This window comes from Mya arenaria, chromosome 11, assembly GCF_026914265.1.
Source record: "Mya arenaria isolate MELC-2E11 chromosome 11, ASM2691426v1".
NCBI classification, from domain to species: domain Eukaryota; kingdom Metazoa; phylum Mollusca; class Bivalvia; order Myida; family Myidae; genus Mya; species Mya arenaria.
Window position 1 is genome coordinate 11,126,305 of NC_069132.1, and position 26,643 is coordinate 11,152,947.

A 26,643-nucleotide genomic window follows, 5' to 3' on the forward strand; every position below is an offset into this window, starting at 1 on the left:
GACAATCAAACTTGACCTAGTTCATTAGGCCACAAAACTGTCTAAGTTTAATTATGACTGGATGATTATGGTAGGTATTTAAATTATTGTCTTCACATGAAATAAACCAATTAAAATTAAATACTCGAGTTCCGAGGAAATAGATGTGTCTCTTGTAGGGAGCACAATTCATTTGCAAATCAGATAAAAACTTAAGGTTAAAGGAGCAGAATTGTGTTGAAACATGAAGACATTTTCTAATTACCATACCCAAACGAGAAATAGGCAACTGTACTGTACGTTTATAAATCTTGTATTTTGAGTGCAATTCATCTGATGATCGTACAGTAAATGAACATGACCTTGTGACCACAAAAACTGTCCACTATCTCCAAGAATCATCCGGCTTAGATGAAAAAAAATGTTATTTTCTGTGACTGTATAAGCAATAAACCAATTTCATTTTGATGTAAACGTGGCATAACTATGGTGTGATTCATCTGGCCCAAGTTTTTCGAAACTTCTCAAGTCCTGTGAGGATTAAGCTAAGCTCACTATTTTTTCATCAATTGGCATAATATTTACTTCTTCGAGAGTTATAAGACTTTAAATAAAAACTACCTTTATGATTATCACAATTAACCATATTTTAATTACCGGTACCAATATTACATATAAGTATGTGTTTTGTCTAATCGAAATAAGCTACTTAAGCGTGTTAAGAAGTTTTGAGAAATTGGAGCCTGACAATCAAAGTTGACTTGGACATTTTACTTACAAACACTGCCAAACTAAAAGACGATTTAATAATATATCTGCACAAGATATAGACCTACATTTTTTTTTCTTTTTTTCTGGGTGGATTTATCTTACAATTAAATATGACTGTGATATTGTGCCCATAAACACTGTCACCAAGTTTCATCATGATATTGGTAATAAATACTTGGATTTTGTCTGCACAAGGTGTAAACCTTCTTTTGTTTGAGGTAAAATGAACATAAATCTTAAGTAAATCAAGCAAATTTTGTGAGCATATAACATAACTGAGACATAAAATATGCTAAGAAACACTGAAACCAAGTTTCAACATGATCAAATAATAGATCATAAGGCTTTGCTCACTTTGTCTGTACATACACAATTTGCCAAGTTTTTTGTCATTGCCTAAAAAATAAAATCAAGACAAGACCAATGATATGCAATATATAATTTTATTCTAGAGTGAATTCCCCAATTTCATTATAAAGAATGAGACTTTTTAAAGAAATATAAATAACCAAAACAAAGACAAAAAAAATCTCAATGAGCAAAAATACGACAGACACACAAATCACTCAGCCATGATTCCCTGAAGTAATTTCCAAAGTGACGACACTTAATGTACGATGTGACACATATATACAGACAGCACAATCAATGGGCTGGAACGTTGTTTAATATCACGATTTGCATAGGTCATTCAAAAGAGTTCTTATTCTTCAGAAGGTACGCTGCAAGAAACTCGATTGCATTTGGTGGTCTGAAAATAAAACAAAATTCATTAGTGTCAAAGAAGAATGATCACACTTTAAATGAACTGTTGTGAAAGCATTTGAATAAACTTATTTTTAAAGAAAGACACAGATCTCAGCAAAGACCTGTTGCGGTTTAAAAAATACTGCCAACATTACAACGTGTCAAGGAGCACTATTTAAATTTAACTATAAAATTAAAGAATCATTCTTTCAGCTACCAGTTGTAGATTTAATAGTATAATTACTTTTTTTCTTTTGATTTAAAAAATATTCATGTAAATACTTTAACAAGAGGGCCCTGAAGGGCCTGCATCGCTCACCTGATCCAATAAAGATTATCAACAATAACATTCTGATCAAGTTCCATGAACATATGGTCATAAATGTGGCCTCTAGAGTGTTAAAATACTTTTCCTATTATTTGACCTGGTGCCCTAGTTTTTGACCACACATGACCCAGATTCAAACTTGGCCTAGAGCTAATCAATATAAACATTCTGACTAAGTTTCATGGACATACAGTCATAAATGTGACATCTAGAGAGCTAACAAGCTTTTCCTATTATTTGACCTAATGACCTAGATTTTGACCTCACATGACCCAGATTTAAACTTGACTTAGAGATTATTAATATAAACATTCTGACCAACTTTCATATAGAAACATTAAATGTGACCTCTAGAGTGTTAACAAGCTTTTCCTTAAATTTGACCTGGTGACCTAGTTTTTGACCGCATATGATCCAGATTCGAACTTGGCCTAGAGCTAATCAATATAAACATTCTGACTAAGTTTCATGAACATACAGTCATAAATGTCACCTCTAGAGTGCTAACAAGCTTTTCCTGTGATTTGACCTAATGACCTAGTTTTTGACCACAATTGACCTAGATTTAAACTTGACTTAGAGATTACTCATATAAAGATTCTGACCAACTGTCATTAAGATACAGTTATAAATGTGACCTCTAGAGTGTTAACAAGCTTTTTCTTAAATTAGACCTGGTGACCTAGTTTTTTACTGCACATGACCCAGATTCGAACTTGGCCTAGAGGTAATCAATATAAACATCCTGACCAAGTTTCCTGAAGATACAGTCATAAATGTGACCTCTATAGTGTTAACAAGCTTTTCCTTTAATTTGACCTGGTGACCTAATTTTTAACCCCAGATTACTCAATATCGAACCCATCCAAGATTTTATTGAGGGTAACATTCTGACCAAGTTTTATTAAGATAGAGCCCAAATTGTGACCTTGAGAGTGTTAACAGTCAAATTGTTGACGACGGACACAGGGCGATCACAATAGCTCACCTTGAGCACTTTGTGCTCAGGTGAGCTAAAAATCAGTTATATTGTTATGTAAGTTATAAAACATTTACTAAAAGGCTTGTTGGTAATTTTTGTAAACCATTTGCCAGCAGTCAGGGAAGTATCAAATCAACCTTTTACCCTACGCCTCACTGGTCCTTCCTTGACCTCTGACAAAGTTTTGGCTATTGTCGACAAGTCATTCAATACGTCTATGCTCATGACTATGTCATTTACTCACATTTGCAACCACAAATCTATGATTTTTTTTACTTTACGCATGTTGATATAAACCCACTTAAGGAACAAGACATGACATCATTCCCAAATGTACGCTATGTTTAAAACAGGCAACCGCAAATTGAACAAGAGCTATCATGATGAATACCCACAGATGCTTCCTGGACACAGGAACGGTTTAATATTGAGTTTTTAAATAAACTAGTAAAATGTGAAAAAAATGGCAGACTTTTCAGACCATTTTTTATTAAGTCAAATGCCATAACTTTTTTTAAGACAGATGAAATATGACAGAAATGGCAGGTGTGAAACAGACCATGCTGACCAACATTACTCTAAAGTTTGTGTAGGTGAACTACGTTTGGAGGCTCATGCAACACAAGATTTTTCAGGGGTGTGAAGCAATGTCATGCAACTCCTATATATCTATCTGGGGGTATAATTAATGCCAGTGACTTCATTTCAGGAAATTTCTTTTTTTTGGATGTTATTCATACCATTTCCTTTTATGATGGGAAACACACCCCGTCATCAGTCAATAACTGTAAAACATTATAAACCTTTCGTTCGACTGACCTTTCTTTAGCTAGCACGGACATTCCTTGCAGGAGAATGGGCACAACGGTCTGGTCGAGGTACGCTCGAGTCGGCAGCGACTGTAGGTCCACCTTTGGCCGTTTGGCTGGTCCACCCTCTGCCTCCTTCTCACCATTTATGATTTTCTTTTGAACAAAAAGAATAATTATAGCTTAATAACACCAATTAGTGTAAATTCCATCTTCACCTGCGAGCTCCACAACATGTAACAGAATATCAAATGGGTTTTCAAGTACCAAGTTTAAACTTATTTACTATACATCAATTGTGAAACAAGTTATTACAGCAGTGAGCATTTTATTGATATTTCTTGTAAGTAGTTGACACAATGCTATGCAGGACTGCGGTGTTATGCTGTTGGGAAAACAGGGGTACCCGGAGGAAACCCACTTTTCCGGTTAGGTGACATTAATATTTTCTAAACGGATTGGTGGTCTTAAATACAAAAACACCAAAGTCATGCTGTAGTGCTGCAATATCATAAATACTGCAAAAATCTTATCTTATTGACGAGGTGTTGGTTGAAGCCTTACCCTAAGTTCACATGATTATGGAATTGCATTGTATTACTATAATGCTATAAACAGTCACCTGAACATTTTCGGGGATTTCTGGCTGATGGTTTTCCTCTCCCATATTTTCTCCACCTGTCAAAGAGTTCTTGTCCTGATCTGAAATTTACAAGGAATAATTGATATTCATTTTTATTGAAAAAAGTACTGACTGATTAGGAATAATTTCGCTCTGACATTTCTTGTAAATTTTTCAACTTTTGGGTTTGGAAAAAAGCGTGACAAGTGCCTAATTTGGAAAAATAAGATTGCGCCAAATTGAAATTTTAAGTGCCATCACTAGTGATGACTAAATGTATAGCTGCATGCCTTCACAAGATATTATCCATTGTTTCAGACAGGAAATGTAAGTTGTGTCAGTTTTTCCTTTCGGTTGCCATGGCAGCCAGAGTTTTGAATGAAAATCATTTCCTTGAAAAAAATTCAAAGGGCACTACCCAAGGAACATCTGTGTCAAGTTTCATCAAACTTGTTGAAGTGGTTTATAAGCAAATTTTGATGTCGGATGATGCATACCAGACATAGACCAATCTTAATAGCCTGACTGTATTTAAGAGAAGAAAAAGATCACTTTTGATCCATTAGATCCTCCATGTAAACTGAAAGCCCCTGCCAATAAAGGGCCTCCGGCCATAGGTAAATTTTCCAAATTTCACTGAATTTTAGTCAAGTGTGTACTGGTAAGGACTGGTGAGAGACTTCTGTTGTACTACTAGACAATCATCGTCTGGCAAACTACAAGCCTGTTTTCTTGAAGTCTGATACATGCAAGCTTAAAGAACACATAATTCACAGCAACATCATGCAACACTATGACAATGTTCTGAGAGACAACCAGAAAATACAAGCAAATACCTTTGAGTTACAACCAATGAAATACTCACCTGATACCAACACATATAAAGTGACATAACTGGCCAGGCCAATCAGACTCTGGTATTCCTATGAAGAAACATTGAAGGAATGCAGGCCACCATTTAAAAAGCCTCCTACAAAAGCATGGTCTGACCAATCAAAGAGAACACCTTTTCTGTGTGTGACCAACATAAACAGGCCATCATAAAATCCACTGAGCAGGTAAAGCGTCGAGCAGCCATTTTGTTTGAAACAACTTCTGTTTACCAAAATATATAAATCCTCCAATGGATGATTCTTTACACTCTCACACCCTCCAAGGCCGATCAGTGGACCGAAGAATTACCATCGCCGCGTTACTCGGATGTGTCAACATCCCAAAACTCTGATGAAGTCAATAAGAATCACCTACCACACATGTATCTTATTTTGTTCAATTTATTTCAATACCTTTGTCACATTGTGTTGTTTCAATATTTTTTCAGACTCACTTGCACAAAATAATCCTGTAGTGGCGCACAATATATGTTGATGTCCATCCAGTTCTAACGAATTATTATATTTAACTCATTCGACTTTTTTCCCAGTACCATAAAGTAATGTAAACTTTTATCTAAGCTGTTATCTATGTTACAATATACAAGTCATAATGTATATTCAATTAACTTCTCTTTAACTTTTTGACATTTTTAACCTCCAGTTTGATGGAGAAAAAAATGCATTTTTCGCAATAACAAACATGCCACAAAACCAAAAGTAGTCTAAATTTAGCGCACAATATGTCACTACGAAAATTACATATCATGTGACTTGCACACTTCCAAAAGCACTAGACTGCATTTAATACTAATAATTTCCCTTATTAACTAAGAAATAATTGTTTAAATATTTTCTAAACACAATATTCATACTTGTAAATATTTCAATTGAAATCTTAATTATATTCATTTAAAGTAAGGAAATAGATTACGACAATATCTTCATAGATTAAATCAGCGATTTTTAAACCTCAGAACATGAGTTGCCTTCATACTTTTATAACATGGTAATTAACAATGCAATGAAAATATTATCTAGATGTGTAAAAACAAATGGTAAGTATCACAACAAAAATAATGACAGGAAAAATATTACACTTACACAGTACTTCATTACTCAAATTAAGTTTTCAAAAAATTAACACAGTACGAGTATGATGTAGCATGGTAAACAAACAAACACATGCCATTGTGTTATATATTAATAGTGTGGATATCAGCAGGCAACTTACAAATGTTAGTTCAAGGGTATATTAATAACCGAACACAATAAAAATGTTTTTTTATGGAATGTGTTTTCTGCCTTTTTCACATTCAAGGAAAAACTAACGAATGTGGAAATGTTTGACTGATTTTTATAAACAAACAACTGTGAATGTTATAATTTAATTCAACAGTAGCAATGAAGCTGGCTTCCATAACTTTAATGTTGATATTTATTTTTTTGATGTTTACCGCTCATTAAAGTTATGGCGTAACCCAATACCAAAGTCAACCAGAATCAACTGAGTATGATGATTAACAATGACCTAGTTAAGGAATGCTTTTAATCAGATTTATTAAAATGATAAATCAACTATCTATAAAGCATTTTTTGGTTTTGAAAATGTGTTTGTTAACTCCATTTTACTTCATTTACCTGAGGATATACAGTGGAACCTCGCTAAACCGGATCTCCACAAAACCGGAATCCTCGGGATACCGGACTTTTTTCAGAGTCCCGATTTTTCCCTTATACTTTTCAATGTAAAATAATCCCCACAAAACCGGAACCTCGGAATTCCGGATACCGGACAAAAAATCGAGAAAATTTGTTAGTTGTCAACGTAATTTTACCTCGCAAAACCGGACGTATATTTGTTCAAACATGTCAAAATGATTTTGTGTATTAGGAATTCGCGAATCGCGTGTCACTTTGTTTTGACAGCCGGTGCGTCGTTAAATATTGCACCTTTGATGTTGTGATAACTCGATAATCGATAATGATGATTCCGCTGTGGATTGACTGCCGCGCGATAATCAAACTTGTGAAAAGAAAAATTGATTGAGACATTAATTTGTTTGTTGTAGAAAATAAAGAACTAGAAACGGTTATTAAGAGATCATTTTGGAGGGTTGTTTTATCTAAAGACTTCTATGAGTGAATCAAATTAGAGCGGTGCGTTAATTAAAATATCAATATACTTACAAGCATTAAATTACGAGAGTTGTTTTATTTTTTTAGACTCGGAAAAAAGATGATTATAAAAACGCAGAATTATGTTTATCACTTTTGCATGTGCTTTAACCATGTCTCAACTTCGTCTAAACGTCGAAGAATTGAACTGTCCCTAGAGGACAAAATGAATCTCATTAGAGATTCTGAGAAAATCCCTAAGCCTACAATCAAGGTATGTTTACTGTATGAAATCTTTGAATTTGCTGTTTGTTTTCAATTTCAGTTTAAATTTCGCTTTTACACTGCATTAAAATGTTTCATTCGATTTATTTCAGATTCTCGCTGAGCGCTTTGGCATCGGGAAATCAACAGTGGGCGACATTATGAACATTATGAATCACACTAGAAGCGTAAAGATACATGTACAATGTACATGTACAATGATATAAACTATATCTGTAATGTACATTGATATATAAATGAATATACATGTTATCTTTATGTGTTTTTATTTTATTCCTATTTTCAACTTCCCTTTAAAGGTTAACCTATTTTGAGTAAACTTACTCCGTACATCAAATCCTCACTAAACCGGAATCCTCACTAAACCGGAAATTTTCCCCGGTCCGGACCTTGTCCGGTTTAGTGAGTTTTCACTGTAGTTATTTTGTCTGTACAATGCATACAAGTGGAATAACAGCGTGACATAAAAATGTCACGAATTCTGGTAGGGTTTGGATACAGCGTTCTCTTAAGCGAACACATCCCAAAAGGTAACATATAACGTGTTTGCTGAAGTTCTTTAGCTACAATGAAGTAGTATAGGGTACAACTCGGGAGTTCTGCTTTGAGGTCAATAAAACAACACGATCGCCGGCACTACCTGCAATAAAACCCTCTGCCAAAACAAGAAACTTGACAACACTCAGCAAGAAAAGCGGGTGACATACTTGATGGATGTCTTTTACTTTTAAAACCCTCAGAGTAACCAAGGAAAGTGGTAGTTCCGCGAGGAGTTTACTGCATTTCTTTTCCAAATTAATTTGATCGTTGATAAGGATCCCCTAACTAAACTTTTTTCCATGTTCACAAAATCAAAATAGAAATAGACCTTAGGATAATAAAATCCTTGAGCGCCGAATTAACGGTGCATCCGGTACCTACAACTATAAACATTCAGAAATTGAAATAAGTGAAATTGAGCCTGGCACTTTGAAACTAAGATAAAATAACTGTAACATTTATAAAGGGGCTATACTTTGGCACTCGAAAGACATATAGTATTGAACTTTGTAAAAATGAAACAAAAATGAGTAAACATTGTTTTTTCCATTGACAAAAAAGGTAATTTTAAAAAGAAACTAATAAAATAGCTACCGTCCGCCATTTTTGTAGCTAAGGGCTATAGACTGGTACGATTACATTCACTGTCGAGGTCTGACAAATTTCTATACTATTAGGCACAGTCTAGCTTTTTATGTAGGCTACTTCATACCATTGATTTAAATTTGTTTTGCGTTTTTGCATGAACTAATACGCCTTTAAGGTGTATATAAAACAGCTTTACCAACAGCTGGAACGTTTAAGATGTAGAAAGAAAATCCCGAATTGTTACAATTTTTATTTTCTTTATATTCAAAGTAGATATAGTTGTTTGTAACCGATACGGTAACCAAAATTTTATTCGATAAATTTCAACTGACGAAGCCGCGAAGGGGTAAACAACATTTACAATAGAAAACGCAGATTAATGGCGCCTGTTATTTCTTAATTTTTATTTTTGTTGAAATGATTACAATTGTGGGCTAGTTTAGCCTCACACTATCTTCATCAAACCTTGTCCATTTAGAATAAAACTTAGTTGTAATATGATTTCGCGGCCTATGTGATTTAAGGTTACAGTCCACTTTAAAATATAGGCAACAAAAGATATTTAAACTCGGTATACCCAGAAAGGGCTCCTCCCAAAAACAGCATGGTTATCAAATTTGTGTTAGTTTGGCGGTTTTATATTCCCTGAATGTCTTGTGCAGGTCTCAAACATTTAAGTCCCTGAAAGTAAGATTTCTTTTGTCTGCAAGATAGCAACTAGTCCAAATAATTGTACGTTGATGGATTTTAAGATTTTTAATATGGCAAATCCTTCACGTACAAATCGTTTTGTACCAAAAGTAGGTAGTTATTCCGATCGGGATTCCGCGTTAAAGCATATTGCGTCTATAAAATATCATAAAAACAAGAAATATTACCAGATAATGTTATTTTATATACAAAAACATAGATATCCAACGAGTTATTATGAGTTTGATGGGTTTTTCTTCATTTCATTCTGTCAAAACATAATGATGTATACATGCAAGGCTGCAGTTCACAGTTTATATCAATCGTAACACTTCCGCCATGGCCATTTACTAGGTCTGTCTCGAAGCTTGTCGGAGGTGGCCGAGTTATTACGATTAGGTCGAGTTGTTCCGCTTGGCATAATTGTTGTCTGTGTCAGTGAAGTTTCGTTTTATTGGAAAGGTAAATCATGTGTTTTAATGCATTTAATGCTTGTTGTGTGCAAAATAGCTTTGCACTTACATGGTAAAATATGAATATAAACCTTTATTATCCATTTTAAACATAAAATACTTAACTAAATGCAATTTTTCAAACCCACCCGGTTTTTGCACAAACCCGTTTAGAAGTTAGGGATTGAAAGAATCCCGTATAACACGTCTATTATTTTAGACTAGATAGCAACAAGTACAACATTAGCTTTTGTGAGCTTTTTAACCAACTATGTTTTAAGATGTGGTACATAGTTTTAAAAATGTATACCAGCTCCAATGGCAAAATATGTGATGATTACAATAATAATAGCTTACAATAATATAAATAAGCAAATTCATAACATGAATTCTTATATAAAACATATAAGAGAAGCATAAATACTATTTGCCAAGTGAAGATGTCAATAAAAGATAACTTTAAAAGGTGTAATGACTCGCCCAGCATAAAATTACTTGCCCTGCATTTTCCATAGACAAAATCTTCAAAGGATTTTACACATATGGTATTTTTTTCAGCTATTCAAATTGACTAGCAAAAGCAATGTTTACACACATTTTAGTCAAATCATTACAATGCTAAAATTTTACTTGCCAAAGATGACATCATACAATCAAAATTCTGGTTAAGAGTAAACTGTTTATACATCTGGTATTTTAATCTGAATGTTTTTCCAAATCATTTCGTTTTAGAAATTAAGAATATTGATATTTGGATCTTGAGAATGTTACTTGCCTGGACAGAAGAATGTGTTTGATTTTCGACCTGTCCAACCTCAATATTTACTCGCAAATGCGAGAGGGCAAATGGATAATGGATAATTATTGAATACTGTTCTGTTGTTTTTTCCAAATATTTATCGCAGGGATTTGACCCATTGTTTGGCCTAAAATTATTATGACATTATTATGTCATTTTATGACCAATAACCAGTCTTCCCGAAATGTGCCGGTCCGCCGGACATGTCCGACAAATTTTGTACAGGTCCGGCAGGTCTTCCAAAGTTGACGGTCCCGATGACCGACATATTTTTGAGTAGACTAAATAGCAAAAAAGGTACCTGAAAGCGAAATGTCTCTAAAATATATGCTGATTATTTGCCGTTGCGGTAGTAAGTTGTTCCCATGCTGATATTTACGTCAAATAACATCGCCAAGAGTTGGCCATTTCCGATATGCAATCATGATGTTGATTGCCGGGGATAAAAGAGTAAATATGATTCATCAGTAACAGCATTTTATAACTTCTGATTTGATTGATTCTTGGTTTGCAACAACTTGAACAAGGTACAATCAAAATCGTCGGCACTCAATAAAATTCGTCTGCAGTCAAAATGGCAGCTGTTGGTGGAACTACCGGAAGACCGAAAAACCAGAAAGCACCTTAATGGCGGCGGTGTTTGAATATTTTTTGCCATACCAAGTGTGGTTTTTTTACTGAACGCCATGTCTATGTAGTTTTTAGTGTGAATTAAATCAGGAAAGCATAAAAAAAGTTGACATTCATTTTTTTACTCTTTATGTATACTGGTTAGCGACCCCTTTCCAGCCGGAAATGGAGGTTTTTCCTATGTTTCTTTTGACACAAGATAAGCTATTACGATAAAACTTTACACTCAGATAGGTTGGCTCTTTCGACAAAAACTGTGTAATTTGTTTTTAAAAATAGCTAGGGATTCCGAATATTCCCACGTGCAAAGTACCCCTATAACTTCGCTAAAATAAGCACCCTACTGTACCAATTATTCGCCCACCCCATAAATTCGCTGTTCATACGATGTTTTCATATGTTTCTCTCTAAACTATATCTTTAAACATTTTCATTTTATTTGACAAGTCTAGCGACTGTTTAAAACGACAATTGATCAATAAATATAATATGTTAACATACTGTTTATGTACTGTATGTTTAAAATGATACAGCACCTACTTGGTAAGCCACCTCTTTGCAGAAATTTAAAATGCTACCGGGATTCCTTCTTAAAACATGACCTACACTATGTATGGTTATTTATAGACTTCCGAAGAGGGACAACGTATGTCCGTACAAGAATGTAATCATTAATTCAAATTTGAGTTGCTTCCCTTAGACGAAAAATTCGGCGATTACTTCACTGTTTTCAGGTTTTACCATTTGCTTTTTCGAAAATTGAACGTAAAATACAGCAATTTATGGTATTTGTATAATTTAACACCGGTTTTATACTTTATGACAAATCAATAATGTCGTCTGATGGTGCAAGGTATAATTATTATGACAAATCAATAATGTCGTCTGATAGTGCAAGGTATAATGAAAAATCAAAAATCCTTACAGGGCCTCATGCAAATGAGCGCGCGCGTGATGACATAATCCCCGCATTCAACTTACAAGGTCAGAAGTGTAAACAATGTTTATTTGGGACAAATTCCACATACTACTTACATTTGAACGCAAAAAAAACAGCTGATATCTGTCAAAAATGATGCCGCAATGAAACGCCAGACTGATTTGTGTAAAATATTTCGTTTTGACTGGTTTTAACTGGGTTAGCAAAAAAGTGGTTTGGGCGAATAATAGGTCGCTAACCAGTACTTGAGTAATGACATATTTGTTCGAACAGGCAAACATTTTTTCGGACAGGCAAAAACTCCGAAGTGCCTGTCCGTTGGACAGGCAGTATTTTTACAATTTCGGGAAGACTGCCAATAACATACAAAACAACCATTATGGAAATAAACCTAGTCACTTATATCCTCATGAAAGAAAGAACTGTATAGCATACAAGCCATATTTATGGAGACCATTCTGGGGGATTTGTTCAGAAAGGTTAACAATTCAGGGGGATTATGATAGAATTCAGGGGTATTTTTTGAGCAGATCCAAGTTGGTGAAATATCAAAAATAATTTTAAACGCAAGTACGAAAATATGTATTCACATAATTATATTTATTGCTTTGAAAACCTTAACCTTTTTGTACACAGAGAAGAATTTTATAAATCATCATATTTGTTTGAGACACTGTCATATGCAAATAAAGTACACTGTAATGCACATGCAGAATGTGTCAAATAAAAAAATGTTTTTGAGGCAATTCAATTGACTTACGTTATCCTCCAAAGTCAATTATAAATTCTGCTTACTATCAGCAATGATGACTTTCAGACAAAAAGAGAATGGATTGAATGACTTCCATTTCTCAAATAAAAATATTTGTTTGCCATAACACTTTTAGGTTACATAACTCCATATTAACCCTTAAAGCATATTATGGCCCTTGAATGACTATTTTTATTGCTTTTGATTGGCAGATTTTTTATATTATTAACAAGGTTTTTAAAAAGTGAAACTTGGTTTAAACTGGTTTAAACCCCCATTAAATTTACATTTTACTGACCGTTCCAAGGCGGTACCTAACAATTCTTGATAAACATACCAATTATTATGCCCCCTTTTGAAAAAAGTGGGGTATATTGTTTTGCACATGTCGGTCGGTCTGTCTGTCTGTCTGTCTGTCTGTCTGTCGGTCGGTCGGAATACCAAATGGTTTCCGATCAATAACTTGAGAACGCTTTGACCGAGGGACCTCATACTTGGTATGTGTATTGGTCATCACCAGCAGATGAACCCTATTGATTTTGAGGTCAGTGGGTCAAAGGTCAAGGTCAGTGTGACCTTTACATGAAAAACGGTTTCCGATCAATAACTTGAGAACGCTTTGACCCAGGGACCTCATACTTGGTAGGTGTATTGGTCATGACCAGCAGATGAACCCTATTGATTTTGAGGTCAGTGGGTCAAAGGTCAAGGTCAGTGTGACCTTAACATGAAAAACGGTTTCCGATCAATAACTTGAGAACGCTTTGACCCAGGGACCTCATACTAGGTAGGCTTATTGGTCATGACCAGCAGATGAACCCTATTGATTTTGAGGTCAGTGGGTCAAAGGTCAAGGTCAGTGTGACCTTTACATGAAAAACGGTTTCCGATCAATAACTTGAGAACGCTTTGACCCAGGGACCTCATACTTGGTAGGTGTATTGGTCATGACCAGCAGATGAACCCTATTGATTTTGAGGTCAGTGGGTCAAAGGTCAAGGTCAGTGTGACCTTAACATGAAAAACGGTTTCCGATCAATAACTTGAGAACGCTTTGACCCAGGGACCTCATACTAGGTAGGCTTATTGGTCATGACCAGCAGATGAACCCTATTGATTTTGAGGTCAGTGGGTCAAAGGTCAAGGTCAGTGTGACTGTAAGCTGAAAAAAGGTTTTCTGATTGTCCATATTTTTTTAATGCATGCACAGATGATTGGGATTGATGTATAAATGTTTGTATAGAAATGATTTTCTTTTATGTTACTATTTTAGTTGGGCATTTATTTGCCTTCTTAAGTTATCATAAGTAAAGTGCATCTTATGCAATTTTGGAGAAAATTTGCCTCAAGCTCCTCTATCCACTAAGTGCCATGTTTGTTTCAAACTAAGATAGATGATCATCAAGGATATATTTTCTTCAGTAAAGTTTTAAAGTAAGAGTATTGTTCTGATATTTGTCTTATATAGTAGACAGTAGAAATTTATATGTCACTAAATGCATGAGTTGAAGTATCAGTTTTCAGTGAACATCTAGTTTAATTATGCCCCCCTTCGAAGCAGAGGGGTTATATAATTGCTTTGCACATGTCGGTCGGTCTGTTGGAAGACCAAAGCTTGTCCGAGTGATAACTCAACAATTCCCGGACCTATGGTCATCAAACTTGACATGAAGATTAGGTATGACCAGTAGATGACCTGCCTCATATGCATCCAATGACAAATCAGCTGTCATTTCAGTCCATGCATATTTCATTCAATTGTCCAAATATTTCTGGCAACTTGGCGCTCAGGGGGCATAATGTTTGACAAACATCTCTTGTTTATATATATATAGTATTTATGCACTGTGCTGTTTGTAGAGTTTTGTGCTTTTCTATGTTTCTTGTTTGTGATTTTGTGTTCTATGTCTTTGGCGTTTGCCCATTGCCACTAAACCGGGTTTATGTTTAAACTTTTTGCTACTGAGCATGTATTTGTAGCTTTTTGCACATATATTGGTTATTAGAATTATGTATGCGTACATGAATGCAGTTTCAAATAAGGTGCGAGTTTGCGTAAATACACATTTAAAATCAAAGAAAATGCAACTGTTTAAAATTCGATGAGCACCAAAATACATAATAAAAGGCAAAATACTTAATTAATTTAAAAAGGAGGTAATGAAATAAAAATGATAATTGGAAACTTATTTTATCTAATTCGGCGAACTCGATTTGGTTAATTCATTTAACTCAGTTCAAATAGATAATCGTTTTTGTAATTGGCCGATCATTTTCTGGAAGCAAGTCGGAAATAATCGAAGACCTCAGGTTTTCATTAAAGACGCCTTCTGTTGACCAAGGAGTAAATACGATGCTAAAAAATTATAGACAGATGCAGGTGGAAACTCACGTGTCTATATATGCAAGCTTAACCGCAAATATGTCAAGAAAAAGAGGTCGAAAAAAGGTTCTGTGTTACCAACTCGGTCAAATGTATTAAAACATTGAAACCCACCATCAAAAATAGTTGGTGACGTAGGGTCAATAATTGATCAGATTCTCATTTGAGATAATAATCACAAGTTTTAACAAGTGATGTTTAAATTTACAGAATATTTATATTATAAATGCCATAATGATGGTTTAATGTCATAGCTGCTCTAGTCAATCATGAATGTGTGTTTAGGATTATTGTCATAATGTTATATGTTGTTATAATGTCATAGTATGATACATAGATAGATGTTCTAGTCATTGTTAGTTTACACTTAGTGTTAAATGTGTTTGTTTTGAAATCCAAGTTTATTTTGTTATGTGAACTATATACACTATTCAGCAACTGCAAACACTCAGTTTCACTCATTTTTAGCTCTACTGGCCAAAGGCCAGAAGAGCTTATGCGATGGTAATGTGTACGTAGTATGTGCATCCGTGCATCCGTGCGGTCGTGCGTCTGTAAACAATTGCTTGTGAACACGATACAGTCTTCAGTTTTGATTGTATCTCGATGAAACTTGTACAGTATCTAGATATCCATTAGAGCTCGGTTCCTTTCGAAAACCAGCCAGATCCGCCCATGCATGCCTAGATTATGGCCCTTGATAGTATAAAAAAATGCTATTGTGTAAACAATTGGTTGTGAACACGATACAGTCTTCAGTTTTGATTATATCTCGATGAAACTTGTACAGTATCTAGATATCCATTAGAGCTTGGTTCCTTTCGAAAACCAGCAAGATCCGCCCATGAATGCCTAGATTATGGGCCATGAAAGTTTTAAAGAAATGCTTTCTATTTTTAGCCAGGTCTGCATGAGCGAATTCTATTTTTAGCCAAGTTTACATGTATATGTTAATTCTAGTCTAGAGTTAAGGGAGACAATTTGCAAGTCTAGGATTTTGAGAGACAATTTGCTTTTTGCTTCTGCAGTTGATTTTGTGAATTACTCTGCCTTGTTCTTGTTGAAAGCCCAAAGGCCATTTTTTAGCTTTAAGTTCTGTAGTTTGCGCATTCATCTTAACAAAATTGGTTGTGAATGTTTAAGTTATGCACCTGGTGTCATTACTGGCCACACCCAGGGTTCACAGGTTTGGTAAACATAAATCTGGAAAGGTTTGAAAATCTTTTTGTGTGTTCGTACATCCATCTCAGCACAATTGATTGTGAATGTTTGTTCAAATTGATCAATGTTGTCCTAGGATGCCCTTGACTTTGACCTTTTGACCAACTTTTTTTAACTTTTAAAACTACAGAAATTTTTACTATGAGTACAGTTTTGAAAGCATTTTGTTTTTGTCAGATGACTTTTACTTGGCACATATTAAAATAGTTCATGCAACTAATCTGCTTACAATACTTTCTGGGCTCAGATGTTGAACGTGCTACGTTTTCAGGTAAGCCAAACACAAAACATAAACCATAATTTATGTCTGTTGCCTTTTACCCATACATACATGCTCTGGATTGATATGACCACAAAAGCCATGCCAGTAGAGCATAGGCCCTTTTGGGCCTCTTGTTTAACTATTATAATATTTAACAAGTTGTTAATACGAGTTATTGTTTCCAATCACAACAAATGTGGTTATTGTTTCCAATCACAAAAAAAAATGCGGAGTAATACTCAAATACATCGGAAAACTTTTCTGTAACTCTGCATGTATGTAGGAAGAGTTTATGGAGGACTTCCATGGGATTGCATTTTGGGCCCCTAGTGTCAAGGTCAAGGTCACTGTTACTAAAAATAGGAAAAAGGTGAAATTGAATCCCACAATGAAGGCTGAAGTTTTTCTATAAATCATTGAAAACCTGGTTTTATTGCATTGCATTGTTTCTTGTTTACTTTTTAATTTGATTTATTGCTTTTGACAGGCACATATTACATCATTATTGTATTCATTTCTTTTGACACAACATCATGTTTAACAAACATCTTTTGTTTTTGCAGATCTGACCAAGCCTCAATGTTCCAGAGTGGATCGGTGAAAGCCATTATTCCTTGTTTCTCACAGTTCGTAGTTAATGTGTGTCTTCCATCAGTAAAATGGCATCGTAAAATAGTACCTTATAAACAGTGTTCAAACGTCAAATATTTTACATCTAATAAACAGTATAACTCAAAGATGAAAGGCAAATTAATCACAATGAAGATTGACACACCTGAATACCATGCCTTGTTTACCCCTGAGTTGAAGACATTAATTTCAATGTTTGAGAAAAACCAGTATGAGATTCGGATAGCAGGAGGGCCAGTGCGGGACTTGCTCATGGGGAAGGCTTGTCATGACATAGACCTGGCGACAACAGCGACTCCCACACAGATGAAGGAGATGTTTGAGCTGGAAGGGATCAGGATGATCAATAAGAAGGGTGAAAGTCATGGCACCATCACCGCCAGAATCAATGACAAGGTGCGGGTCATGAATTTTTTATGAATAATATCATCACATATATGGTTATAGCTAAGTCTGAGGTATTGACACTATTTAATTTATAATGCCTTTTTAGCTCGACTATTCGAAGAATAGGTGGGCTATACTACTTGCCCCAGCATCAGCGTCAGTGTCGGCGTCCGGTTAAAGTTTGAGGGCAAGTTGGGATTTTCACTTATAAGTCCAATACCCTACATTCAATTGACTTAATACTTCACACAGTTGTTCAAGGCCATCACATGATGAGGTTAGATAACTCATATTATTCTTTACACAGATTATGGCCCCTGATTGACTATGGAACTTGGGTTAAAGTTTTAGGGCAAGTTGGAATATTTATTAATAACTTCTATATCCTTTGTTCAATTGACTTAATACTTCACACAGTTGTTCAGGACCATCCCACAATGAGGTTACATAACTCTATATTATCCTAAATACAAGTTATGGCCCCTGATTGACTTAGGTTAAAGTTTTAGGGCAGGTTAAAGTTTTAGGGCAAGTTGGGATTTTCACTTAAAACTCCAATACCATTCATTCAATTGACTTAATACTTCACACAGATGTTCAGAGCCATCACATAATGAGGTTAGATAACTCCATATTATCTTTTATACAAATTATGGCCCTGATTGTCTATGGAATTTAGGTTAAAGTTTTAGGGCAGGTTGGGATATTGTTTAATAACTTCTATACCCTTCATTCAATTGACTTAATACTTCACACAATTGTTCAGGACCATCACTCAATGAGGTTACATAACTCCATATCCTTAATATAAGTTATGGCCCCTGATTGACTAAGGTTAAAGTTTTAGGCAATATTGACTAAGGTTAAAGTTTTAGGCAAGTAAAAGTTAAGGGCAAGTTGGGATTTTAATGAAAAAAACTTCTATACCGTTCATTAAATGCACTTAATAAAATTCAAAATTATTTACGACCATCTTACAACAAGAAACATAACTCCGTTTTAAGCCTAAATACAAGTTATGGCCCTTGAATTATTATTATTATTTTTTTTTTTTTTTTTTTTAATTTCCTTTGAAAGGCATATTTGTATATTCTTAACCACATTTTCATAATGGGAAATCAAGTTATTTGAATGACTTGCATCATTGTTTGGGCGGGCTGGTGGGAGGGCAGCATCAAAGTCACCTTAATATGTATCAAATAATTTTAGTTAGGTTTGACATAAATAGACCAAACTTGGTATTGTTACATCGTTATTGTATTCTAAGTCAAAGCGGCATAGTCGAGCGCGCGCTCTCTTACGACGGCTCTTGTTTAAAGACCAGTTGCTTAAAGTGGCATTTTTATTCAAAATCAATACATACACAATTACTGATAACAAGATTGTAACTGTGTTTTTAAAAGCAGAAAGCGCAAAAATATTAAATGATTGGTGAATGCTAAAAGATTTACTGTGGTCTCCTATAGTCTCAGAAGGTAGAAATACTGTGTTTTAACTTTTATGCTCATTTCATTCAAATTAAACTTCGTATCCTTCATAAGAACTATTGTTTTCAACATTTATTCATCCTTTTTGAATATTTAAACAATATTAATTGTGGTAAATCTTATCTGGGAGTAACAGTGCATCTTTAATAACATATTTGTATACAACTACATTTAATTATTGCATATATGAAGTACAGCATATGAACTATGTTGGATATTAATATATATTCATTGTCTTGATATTCTGCCTTGTACTGCTTTTTTCATAGTTTAGTTTAACATATTAACATTAAGTAAATAAAATTAAACTTAACATTAACTTGGTACTTTACTTCATATCACTTTTATCTGAAGGAGAACTACGAAGTGACAACACTGCGAATAGATATTCGCACAGACGGTAGGCATGCAGAGGTTGAGTTCACAAAAGACTGGCAGCTAGACGCCAACAGGAGGGACCTCACTATCAATGCTATGTTCCTAGGTTTGTACTTTGTCAATTATTGGCAAGTCATGGCATATGAGTCTTGTGTTTTGGTGACTGTTTGGTCATATGATAACCATTTGTATGTGTTTTAAACTCTTTTAACAGTTGACACTCTAAATTTTCCTGAAAACTAAGTGTTAAAAGTTTTCCATATTCAAGTATGTGTTTCAGAGGGTACAGTGGGTCACCCATTCATATAGCCAACAAAGACATGTAAGTTGACTTCTTGTTGCAGGAGTGGATGGAACTGTGTATGACTACTTCAACGGTATTGAGGATGTAAAGAAGAGGAAGGTGAGGTTTGTTGGCGAGCCTGCTGACCGTATTCAGGAGGACTTTCTCCGCATACTCCGATACTTCAGGTACAATTCCCTCTGAAGTCATACACAATAAGACTGTGAACAATATGATTGTTGTCTTTAAAAATTCAAAAGATTTTTTGTAAGTAACTTAGTTATCTTAAAAAGTGAAAAATAATTGTATTTCAAAAGGGTGCATACTTAATTAACTTATAGTTGATTTTGCTTGTTTTGTTAGCTTTTCTGAATGACCACATATTTAATATATTGAGAAAATTAATTATAAATCTTTTACATACATCTTTCTCGTATAATAAATAATGTTATAGATAGTGATCAATGTTTATTTCTGGTAGAAGTAATTTCACTTGTCTTATGGAGTAATAAAAAGTATCTATAACTTAGAATTATAGAAAAGATAATTTTGACTGTTTACATTACTGAGAAACTGTAATCAAACTTCATTACATGCATTGACAGATGGTCTGTAATTTGGGTGTTTTCAGGTTTTACGGTAGGATTGCTGAGGGGCCAGATGAACATGAAGAGGCCACGCTAACTGCTATACAGGCAAACGCGGATGGTTTGAAAGGTGGGTGCATTTGGAATATATGGTTGGAAAATCATCATATATTTATGTGAACATTGCCCTTTTCTTTCTATTAAAATAAAAACCCTCCTACATTCACTTTACATAAGTTGCTTGGTGTAATGACTTAGTTGCCAGATTGTCTTATTTTTTGAAGAAAACGGTATTGACATACTGATCGCCTTTGCATTGTTGTTCCCAGTGTTGGGGTCCAAAATGATAACCTTGGTTATTATGGGTTAACTCAAAAAATATTCAAGATATACAAATGAAACTTAAAGCCGACAGGTTTTGCTGTTCCATCTGCAGCCATCTTGTTACATTGTTATACTTTGATTGGATAGCATAACTTCCATCAATTTTTAAAATTGAAATTGTTTACTACCGTATTAAAATTTTCATTTCAGCATCCACACTGGAAAAATGATTTTTACTTCATTTTCAATAACGTCTGAACATTTATAGAACTGACATTAATTGAACAAAATCAGATTAAAGAATGATGATTGTTTGCCTAATGGTCATGTGTCAAAACATTCAGTTACGGTAAACTTTTTATCAAAATGAAAAGTGAACTATCATCAATTGAATTATGTTGGTGTTTCTTTCCTTCTATTGCAGACAATTTTTAAAGTATGAGTAACAAAACATTAAACTCAGGCTAAAAGGGTTTATAATAGTTAGACAATTTCAAATGAAATCAAATAGACATGAAAAATGTAGGAGAGATGACTCCTATTTTTTGTTCTTTGGTTTTTTATGTTGTAACATTTAATTGATTCATATGTCATATATCACATGACCCATGAATGGAAATAAACTTTATCTATCTTATCACATTACTTGATTTACTCAGTGATTAAGATACAAACCATGTACCTCAGATATATCTGGGGAGCGTATCTGGACAGAGCTGAAGAAGATCATAGTGGGCAACCATGCAGCCAGCATCCTGAAAACCATGGTTCAGACAGGCATCACACAGTACATAGGTAAGCTTAAGCTCAGTGAAGATTGCATCTGGAAACTCGTGGCTTGATGTCTTAAATGTCAGGGTCATGGTATCAAAACATACATTTCTATTCCCCCTCCCCTTCTTCTCTCCCCTTCCCCTTTTTTATCCCCTGCCGAATCGAAGGTTTCGGGAGGGGGATATTGTTTTGGCGTTGTCCGTCCGTCCGTCTGTCCATCCTTCCGTCCATCCATCCTGTACCATATCTTGGTATTCATTGATCAGAAAATGTTCAAACTTGGTCAGAATGTTCCCCTTGATCAAAATTAGACCATGTGTTTAAGTGGGTCACATGGGGTCAAAAACTAGGTCAAATCTTAGAAAAATCTTTGGAACATACTAGAGGCATTATACATTGTCAAATGTTCATGAAACTTAATCAGAATGTTTTCTTTAATGAACTCTTGGTCGTAAATAAAACTGGGTCACATGTGATTGAAAATTAGGTCACTAGGTCAAATCTTAGGAAAAAACTTGTCCAGAACCATAACATGGTAATGATTGGTCAAGTTTTGTTCAAAATTGGTCATGATGTACCCCTTGGTGAAATATGAACCACTTAAAAAAGTTGGTCACATGGGGTCTAAAACTAGGTCACTAGGTCAAATCTTAGAAAAATCTTTGGAACATGCTAGAGGCATTATACATGGTCAAATATTAATAAAACTTAATCAAAATGTTTTCTTGATGAACCCTTGGACTTATTTTTAACTGGGTCACATATGATCAACAATTAAATCATTAGGTCAAATTTAAGATTTTTTTTGTCCCGAATAAAAATGATTGGTCGAATTATGTTCAAACTTGGTCATGATGTACCCCTTAATGAAATATGGACCGCTTGTAAAAGTGTGGCACATGGGGTCAAAAACTAGGTCACTAGGTCAAATCTTAGAAAAAACTTTGGAACACATTAGAGGCATTATACATAGTCAAATATTCATGAAACTTGATCAGAATGTTTTCCTTGATGAACCCTTGGACTTGTTTTAAACTGGGTCACATGTGATAAAAATTAGGTTACTAGGTCAAATCTTTCAAAAATCTTGTCCGAAACTATTTTATGGTGTTGATTGGTCGGATTATGTTTAAACATGGTCAGAATGTTCTCTTGGGTTAAATTTCGACTGCGTTTTAAAAATTGGTCACATGGGTCAAAAACAAGGTCAATAGGTCAAATCTTAGAAAAAATATTGAGAACACACTAAAGGCAATCTAATTGATGTTGAATAGTTCAAAACTAGGTCACATGTGGTCAGAAACCAGAACCAAACATTGGTATTGCATTGTCAGTTATGTTCAAATTTGGTCAGAATGATTGCCTTATTGAAATTTTAATGAGTTTTAAAATTGGTCACATGGGGTCAAAAACTAGGTCACTAGGTCATACAAAATTATCTTACAGAAATCTTGGGAACACTCTAGAGGCAATACATCTGCTCTAATTTGTGGACACAAGAGGCTATATTTTTTGCAATATATCTGGACCAATCTTCATGATACTTGATCAGAATGTTTGCCTCGATAAAATCTTAGATTAGTTTGGAACTGGGTAACATGGGAGTCATAAACTAGGTTTCTTGGTCAATTCTAAATGATACATTATAAACAATATTTTTTTTATTTCAAACAGTTACAATGAAACTCAAGCTCATATATATATATTTCACCAACAATTGATTTCCATTCCTTGACTTAGCCCAATCAGGGGGGGGGGGGGATATCAATTCAACGAATTTGCTTGTACTATCTTAAAAAATTGTACAATTTTTATATTCGAACATCAATGCATATATGTTTAAGAGTGTGGCATTATTTTAATGAAAGGTAAACATGTTGAACAAATTTGTAGTTTACCTATTTGAAGCTCCTTTGCCAAAAGGCTGCAACCTCTTTCCCCTAAAGTAGAGTAATGGCCTTTTGCCTATTTTATGAGTTTTCTTATTTTTACTTATAGTATTTCATCATGCTTGTATGTCATGTTTCAGGTCTGCCATCACAGTTGAACTTGGAGGAGCTGGAGGCTGTTTGTGAGCGGACTGATGGCACTGACCCTGCCCCCATGACACGTATAGCAGCCTTGTTGTCCAACACTGAACAGGTAGATCAGTATTGCAAGAATACCTGTTTTGATTTTCTTTCATTTTTCCTCACACCTGAGTCTTTTTTTTTTTAAATATTCCAGATGTGTTTGAAACACAGGCTTTGTCAAAGCTTTTGGGACTTATAGAAAATATAGAAATTAACTTATCTTAGTTGTTTTATAAATTCAATTCACCGGAACGTTTTCATTCAATTTGTGTCTTTAGCTCGACTATTCTAAGAATAAGGCGAGCTATACTTCTCAACCTGGCATCGGCGGCGTCAGCGTCACACCTTGTTTAAGGTTTTGCATGTAAGCACCTTTAAGTCATTATCTCAGTAAATACATCATTTATTGCATTGAAACTTTAGATATGTATTCCCAACTATCTAACCTACTAAATTAATGAAGTTAGATAACACTTATTTGAATGAAATGCAAATAATGGGCCTTTATTAATTGACTTAGAAATTCAGGTTAAGGTTTTGCATGTAAGCACTCAGGTTAATATATCAGCAACTACTTGATATATTGCATTGAGACTTTATACAATGGTACTCAACCATCCAACCTACTTAATTAAACATGTAAGATAACTCTAGTTTGCATTTAATGCAAATAATTGCCCTTTATTATTCAACTGAAAAATTCTGGTTAAGGTTTTTCATGTAAGAAGACATAGGTTAATATCTCAACAACTACTTGATGTATGCATTAAGACTTTATAAGACCTACTTAATTAACCAAGTTAGATAACTCTTGTTTGCATTTATTGCAAATAATTGCCCTTTATTATTCTACTTAGAAATTCTGGTTAAGGTTTTGCATGTAAACACACATAGGTTAATATCCCAGCAACTACTTGATGTATTGCTTTTCAGACATTATACAATGGTACTCAACCATTCAACCTACTTAATTAACCAAGTTAGATAACTCTAGTTTGCATGTAATGCAAAATAATTGCCTTTATTATTTGACTTAGAAATTCTTGTCAAGGTTTGGCATGTTACCACATTTAAGTCAATTTCTCAGCAAATACATCATGTATTGCATTGAAACTTAAGATATGTATTCCCAACTATCTAACCTACTAAATAAATCAAGTAAGATAACACTTTTTTGAATATAATGCAAATTATGGGCTTTTATTATTTGACTTAGAAATGATGGTTAAGGTTTTGCATGTAACCACTTTTAAGTCAATACCTCAGTGAATACATCCTGTATTGCATTGAAACTTTATACACAGACTCCCAACCATTCAGGATAACTCTATCTTTTATTATATCATTTTTGCCCCTTTATTAATTGACTCAGAAATTCTGGTTAAGGTTTTGAATGTTAGCACACATCAAGGTTAATATCTCAGTAACTACTTGATGTATTACATTGAGACTTTATACAGTGGTACTCAACCACCCAACCTACTTGAAAAACCAAGTTAGATAACTGTTTTTTTTACAAATAATGGCCTTTTATTATTTGACTTAGAAATTCTGGTTAAAATTTTGCATGTAACCACATTTATTTTAATATCTCAGCAAATACATCATGTATTGTATTTCCATCAAGTCTGTATTTCATTTAAAGCTGAATGTTTTTTAATTTTACACAAATCTTCGCAGGCATTATTCTTATCTAATTTTACAGTGATCCATGCATATTTCGCCAAAACATTTCAATCCTTACACTGAAAAGCGGCGGAATAGTTGACAGAGTCAAGAGTGAAAGCTCTTGTTTTTGTACAAGATGATCATGTATTTATGCAATCAGTTTGGTTGTGCAGGTATACCAGTTGAATGAGAGGCTGAAGGTGTCTACAGAGGAGTTGAAGACGTGCTTGTTTGTAGTGACCTACCGGGACAGACCTGAGACAGAGCCTGTTTTCCGCCACTACCAGCACCTTGTGGCCGGCCTTTCTGGTAAAGACAGCCGCACACAACTACGGGCAATTGAATTACTCAAATATAAGGGCAACAGTGATGCCAGGACTGCTATTGAAAACTGGACCCAGCCTAGACTTCCAGTCACTGGTAAAGATTTGATTGACATGGATTTAAAGAAAGGACCGACATTTGCCAAGTTGTTGAGTGAGTTGCGACTGTGCTGGATAGAAAGTGACTTTCAGCTGTCTCGTGAAGAGCTGGTAGATAAGATACCGGCGTTGTTGAAGGACATTAGATCTTGATCTCTATTTTATTAAAGTATGTTTTGTTTACATGTATTTGTACAACAATGGAAATGTTTTTTGTAAGCTTTATTTGACAGGATGAATTATGTGATCCACCATTGTTGGACAAGCCGGGGGCTGCAATGTGACATTTGGTCTCCAACTTGTATCAAATACTGTGCAACATGAAAGACCTTAATGTGTATCTTTATTTGAGACATGTATAATTGTTCATTGTCATTGTAATGTTGATATAAATACCTCCAAAACTATCTGCTCTAATTTCAATAGGGAAAGTTCCATCCAAATACACCTACTGGTAAATGGTTGCATTTGCAAACTTGAAATGGCAATGAAAATCAACTGTGATTTCAAATATTTCAGGTAATAAAATTTGAATGTCGTACTTATTCTGGGAGTTGTTTTGTTTGGATATTATTCCACTCACCAATTCATGTTGATGGGTTGAGGGGGTATATAGGAGTGAGCTTGTCTGTCGGTCGGTCGGTCGGTCGGTCTGTCGGTTTTCATGGTTTCCGGACGATAACTCATGAAAGGATAGACAGATTTAAAAAAAATTTGGTACACAGGTGTAACATCAGAAGATACAGGTCAAGTTCGATATTGGGGCTGGTGGGGCCAAGGTCACGGTCACTGTTTCTAAAAAAAGAAAAACGGTTTCCGGACGATAACTCATGAAAGGCTTAACAGATTTGAACAATTTTTG

The 26,643-nt window shown here is 34.6% G+C and overlaps 2 protein-coding genes across 3 annotated transcripts; one reads left to right on the top strand and one right to left on the bottom strand.

The window, feature by feature from the left end:
• Positions 1-1,179: 1,179 nt before the first annotated feature.
• Positions 1,180-8,724, bottom strand: LOC128207226 (protein dpy-30 homolog). Its single transcript, XM_052910036.1, has 4 exons — positions 8,648-8,724; positions 4,239-4,318; positions 3,627-3,772; positions 1,180-1,501 (listed from the first exon to the last, which is right to left on the bottom strand). The coding sequence occupies exons 1-4, from the start codon at positions 8,655-8,657 to the stop codon at positions 1,438-1,440; spliced, it is 300 nt and encodes a 99-aa protein (XP_052765996.1). The 5' UTR covers positions 8,658-8,724; the 3' UTR covers positions 1,180-1,437.
• A 140-nt stretch (positions 8,725-8,864) lies between these two features.
• On the top strand, positions 8,865-26,320 carry LOC128209181 (CCA tRNA nucleotidyltransferase 1, mitochondrial-like). 2 transcript variants are annotated; one of them, XM_052913102.1, is made up of 8 exons: positions 8,865-8,987; positions 17,333-17,795; positions 19,628-19,757; positions 19,996-20,122; positions 20,566-20,651; positions 21,533-21,640; positions 23,649-23,761; positions 25,533-26,320. In XM_052913102.1, exons 2-8 carry the CDS (start codon positions 17,349-17,351, stop codon positions 25,932-25,934), a joined length of 1,413 nt encoding a protein of 470 aa, XP_052769062.1. In that variant the 5' UTR covers positions 8,865-8,987; positions 17,333-17,348; the 3' UTR covers positions 25,935-26,320. The 2 variants fall into 2 exon arrangements, with proteins under 2 accessions (XP_052769062.1, XP_052769061.1); XM_052913101.1 differs by lacking the exon at positions 8,865-8,987 and adding an exon at positions 9,238-9,262.
• Positions 26,321-26,643: the final 323 nt, after the last annotated feature.

What these genes read in the sequence shown, in the direction of transcription:
- LOC128207226 (XM_052910036.1), bottom strand. An exon ending in AAATCCCCGAAAATGTTCAG is followed by an intron (nt 3,773 to 4,238) that starts GTGACTGTTTAT and finishes TTTGTTCAAAAG; the next exon opens with AAAATCATAAATGGTGAGAA. An exon ending in TCCGTGCTAGCTAAAGAAAG is followed by an intron (nt 1,502 to 3,626) that starts GTCAGTCGAACG and finishes TTTTATTTTCAG; the next exon opens with ACCACCAAATGCAATCGAGT.
- LOC128209181 (XM_052913101.1), top strand. An exon ending in CCGCCAGAATCAATGACAAG is followed by an intron (nt 17,796 to 19,627) that starts GTGCGGGTCATG and finishes TTTTATCTGAAG; the next exon opens with GAGAACTACGAAGTGACAAC. An exon ending in CGCATACTCCGATACTTCAG is followed by an intron (nt 20,123 to 20,565) that starts GTACAATTCCCT and finishes GGGTGTTTTCAG; the next exon opens with GTTTTACGGTAGGATTGCTG.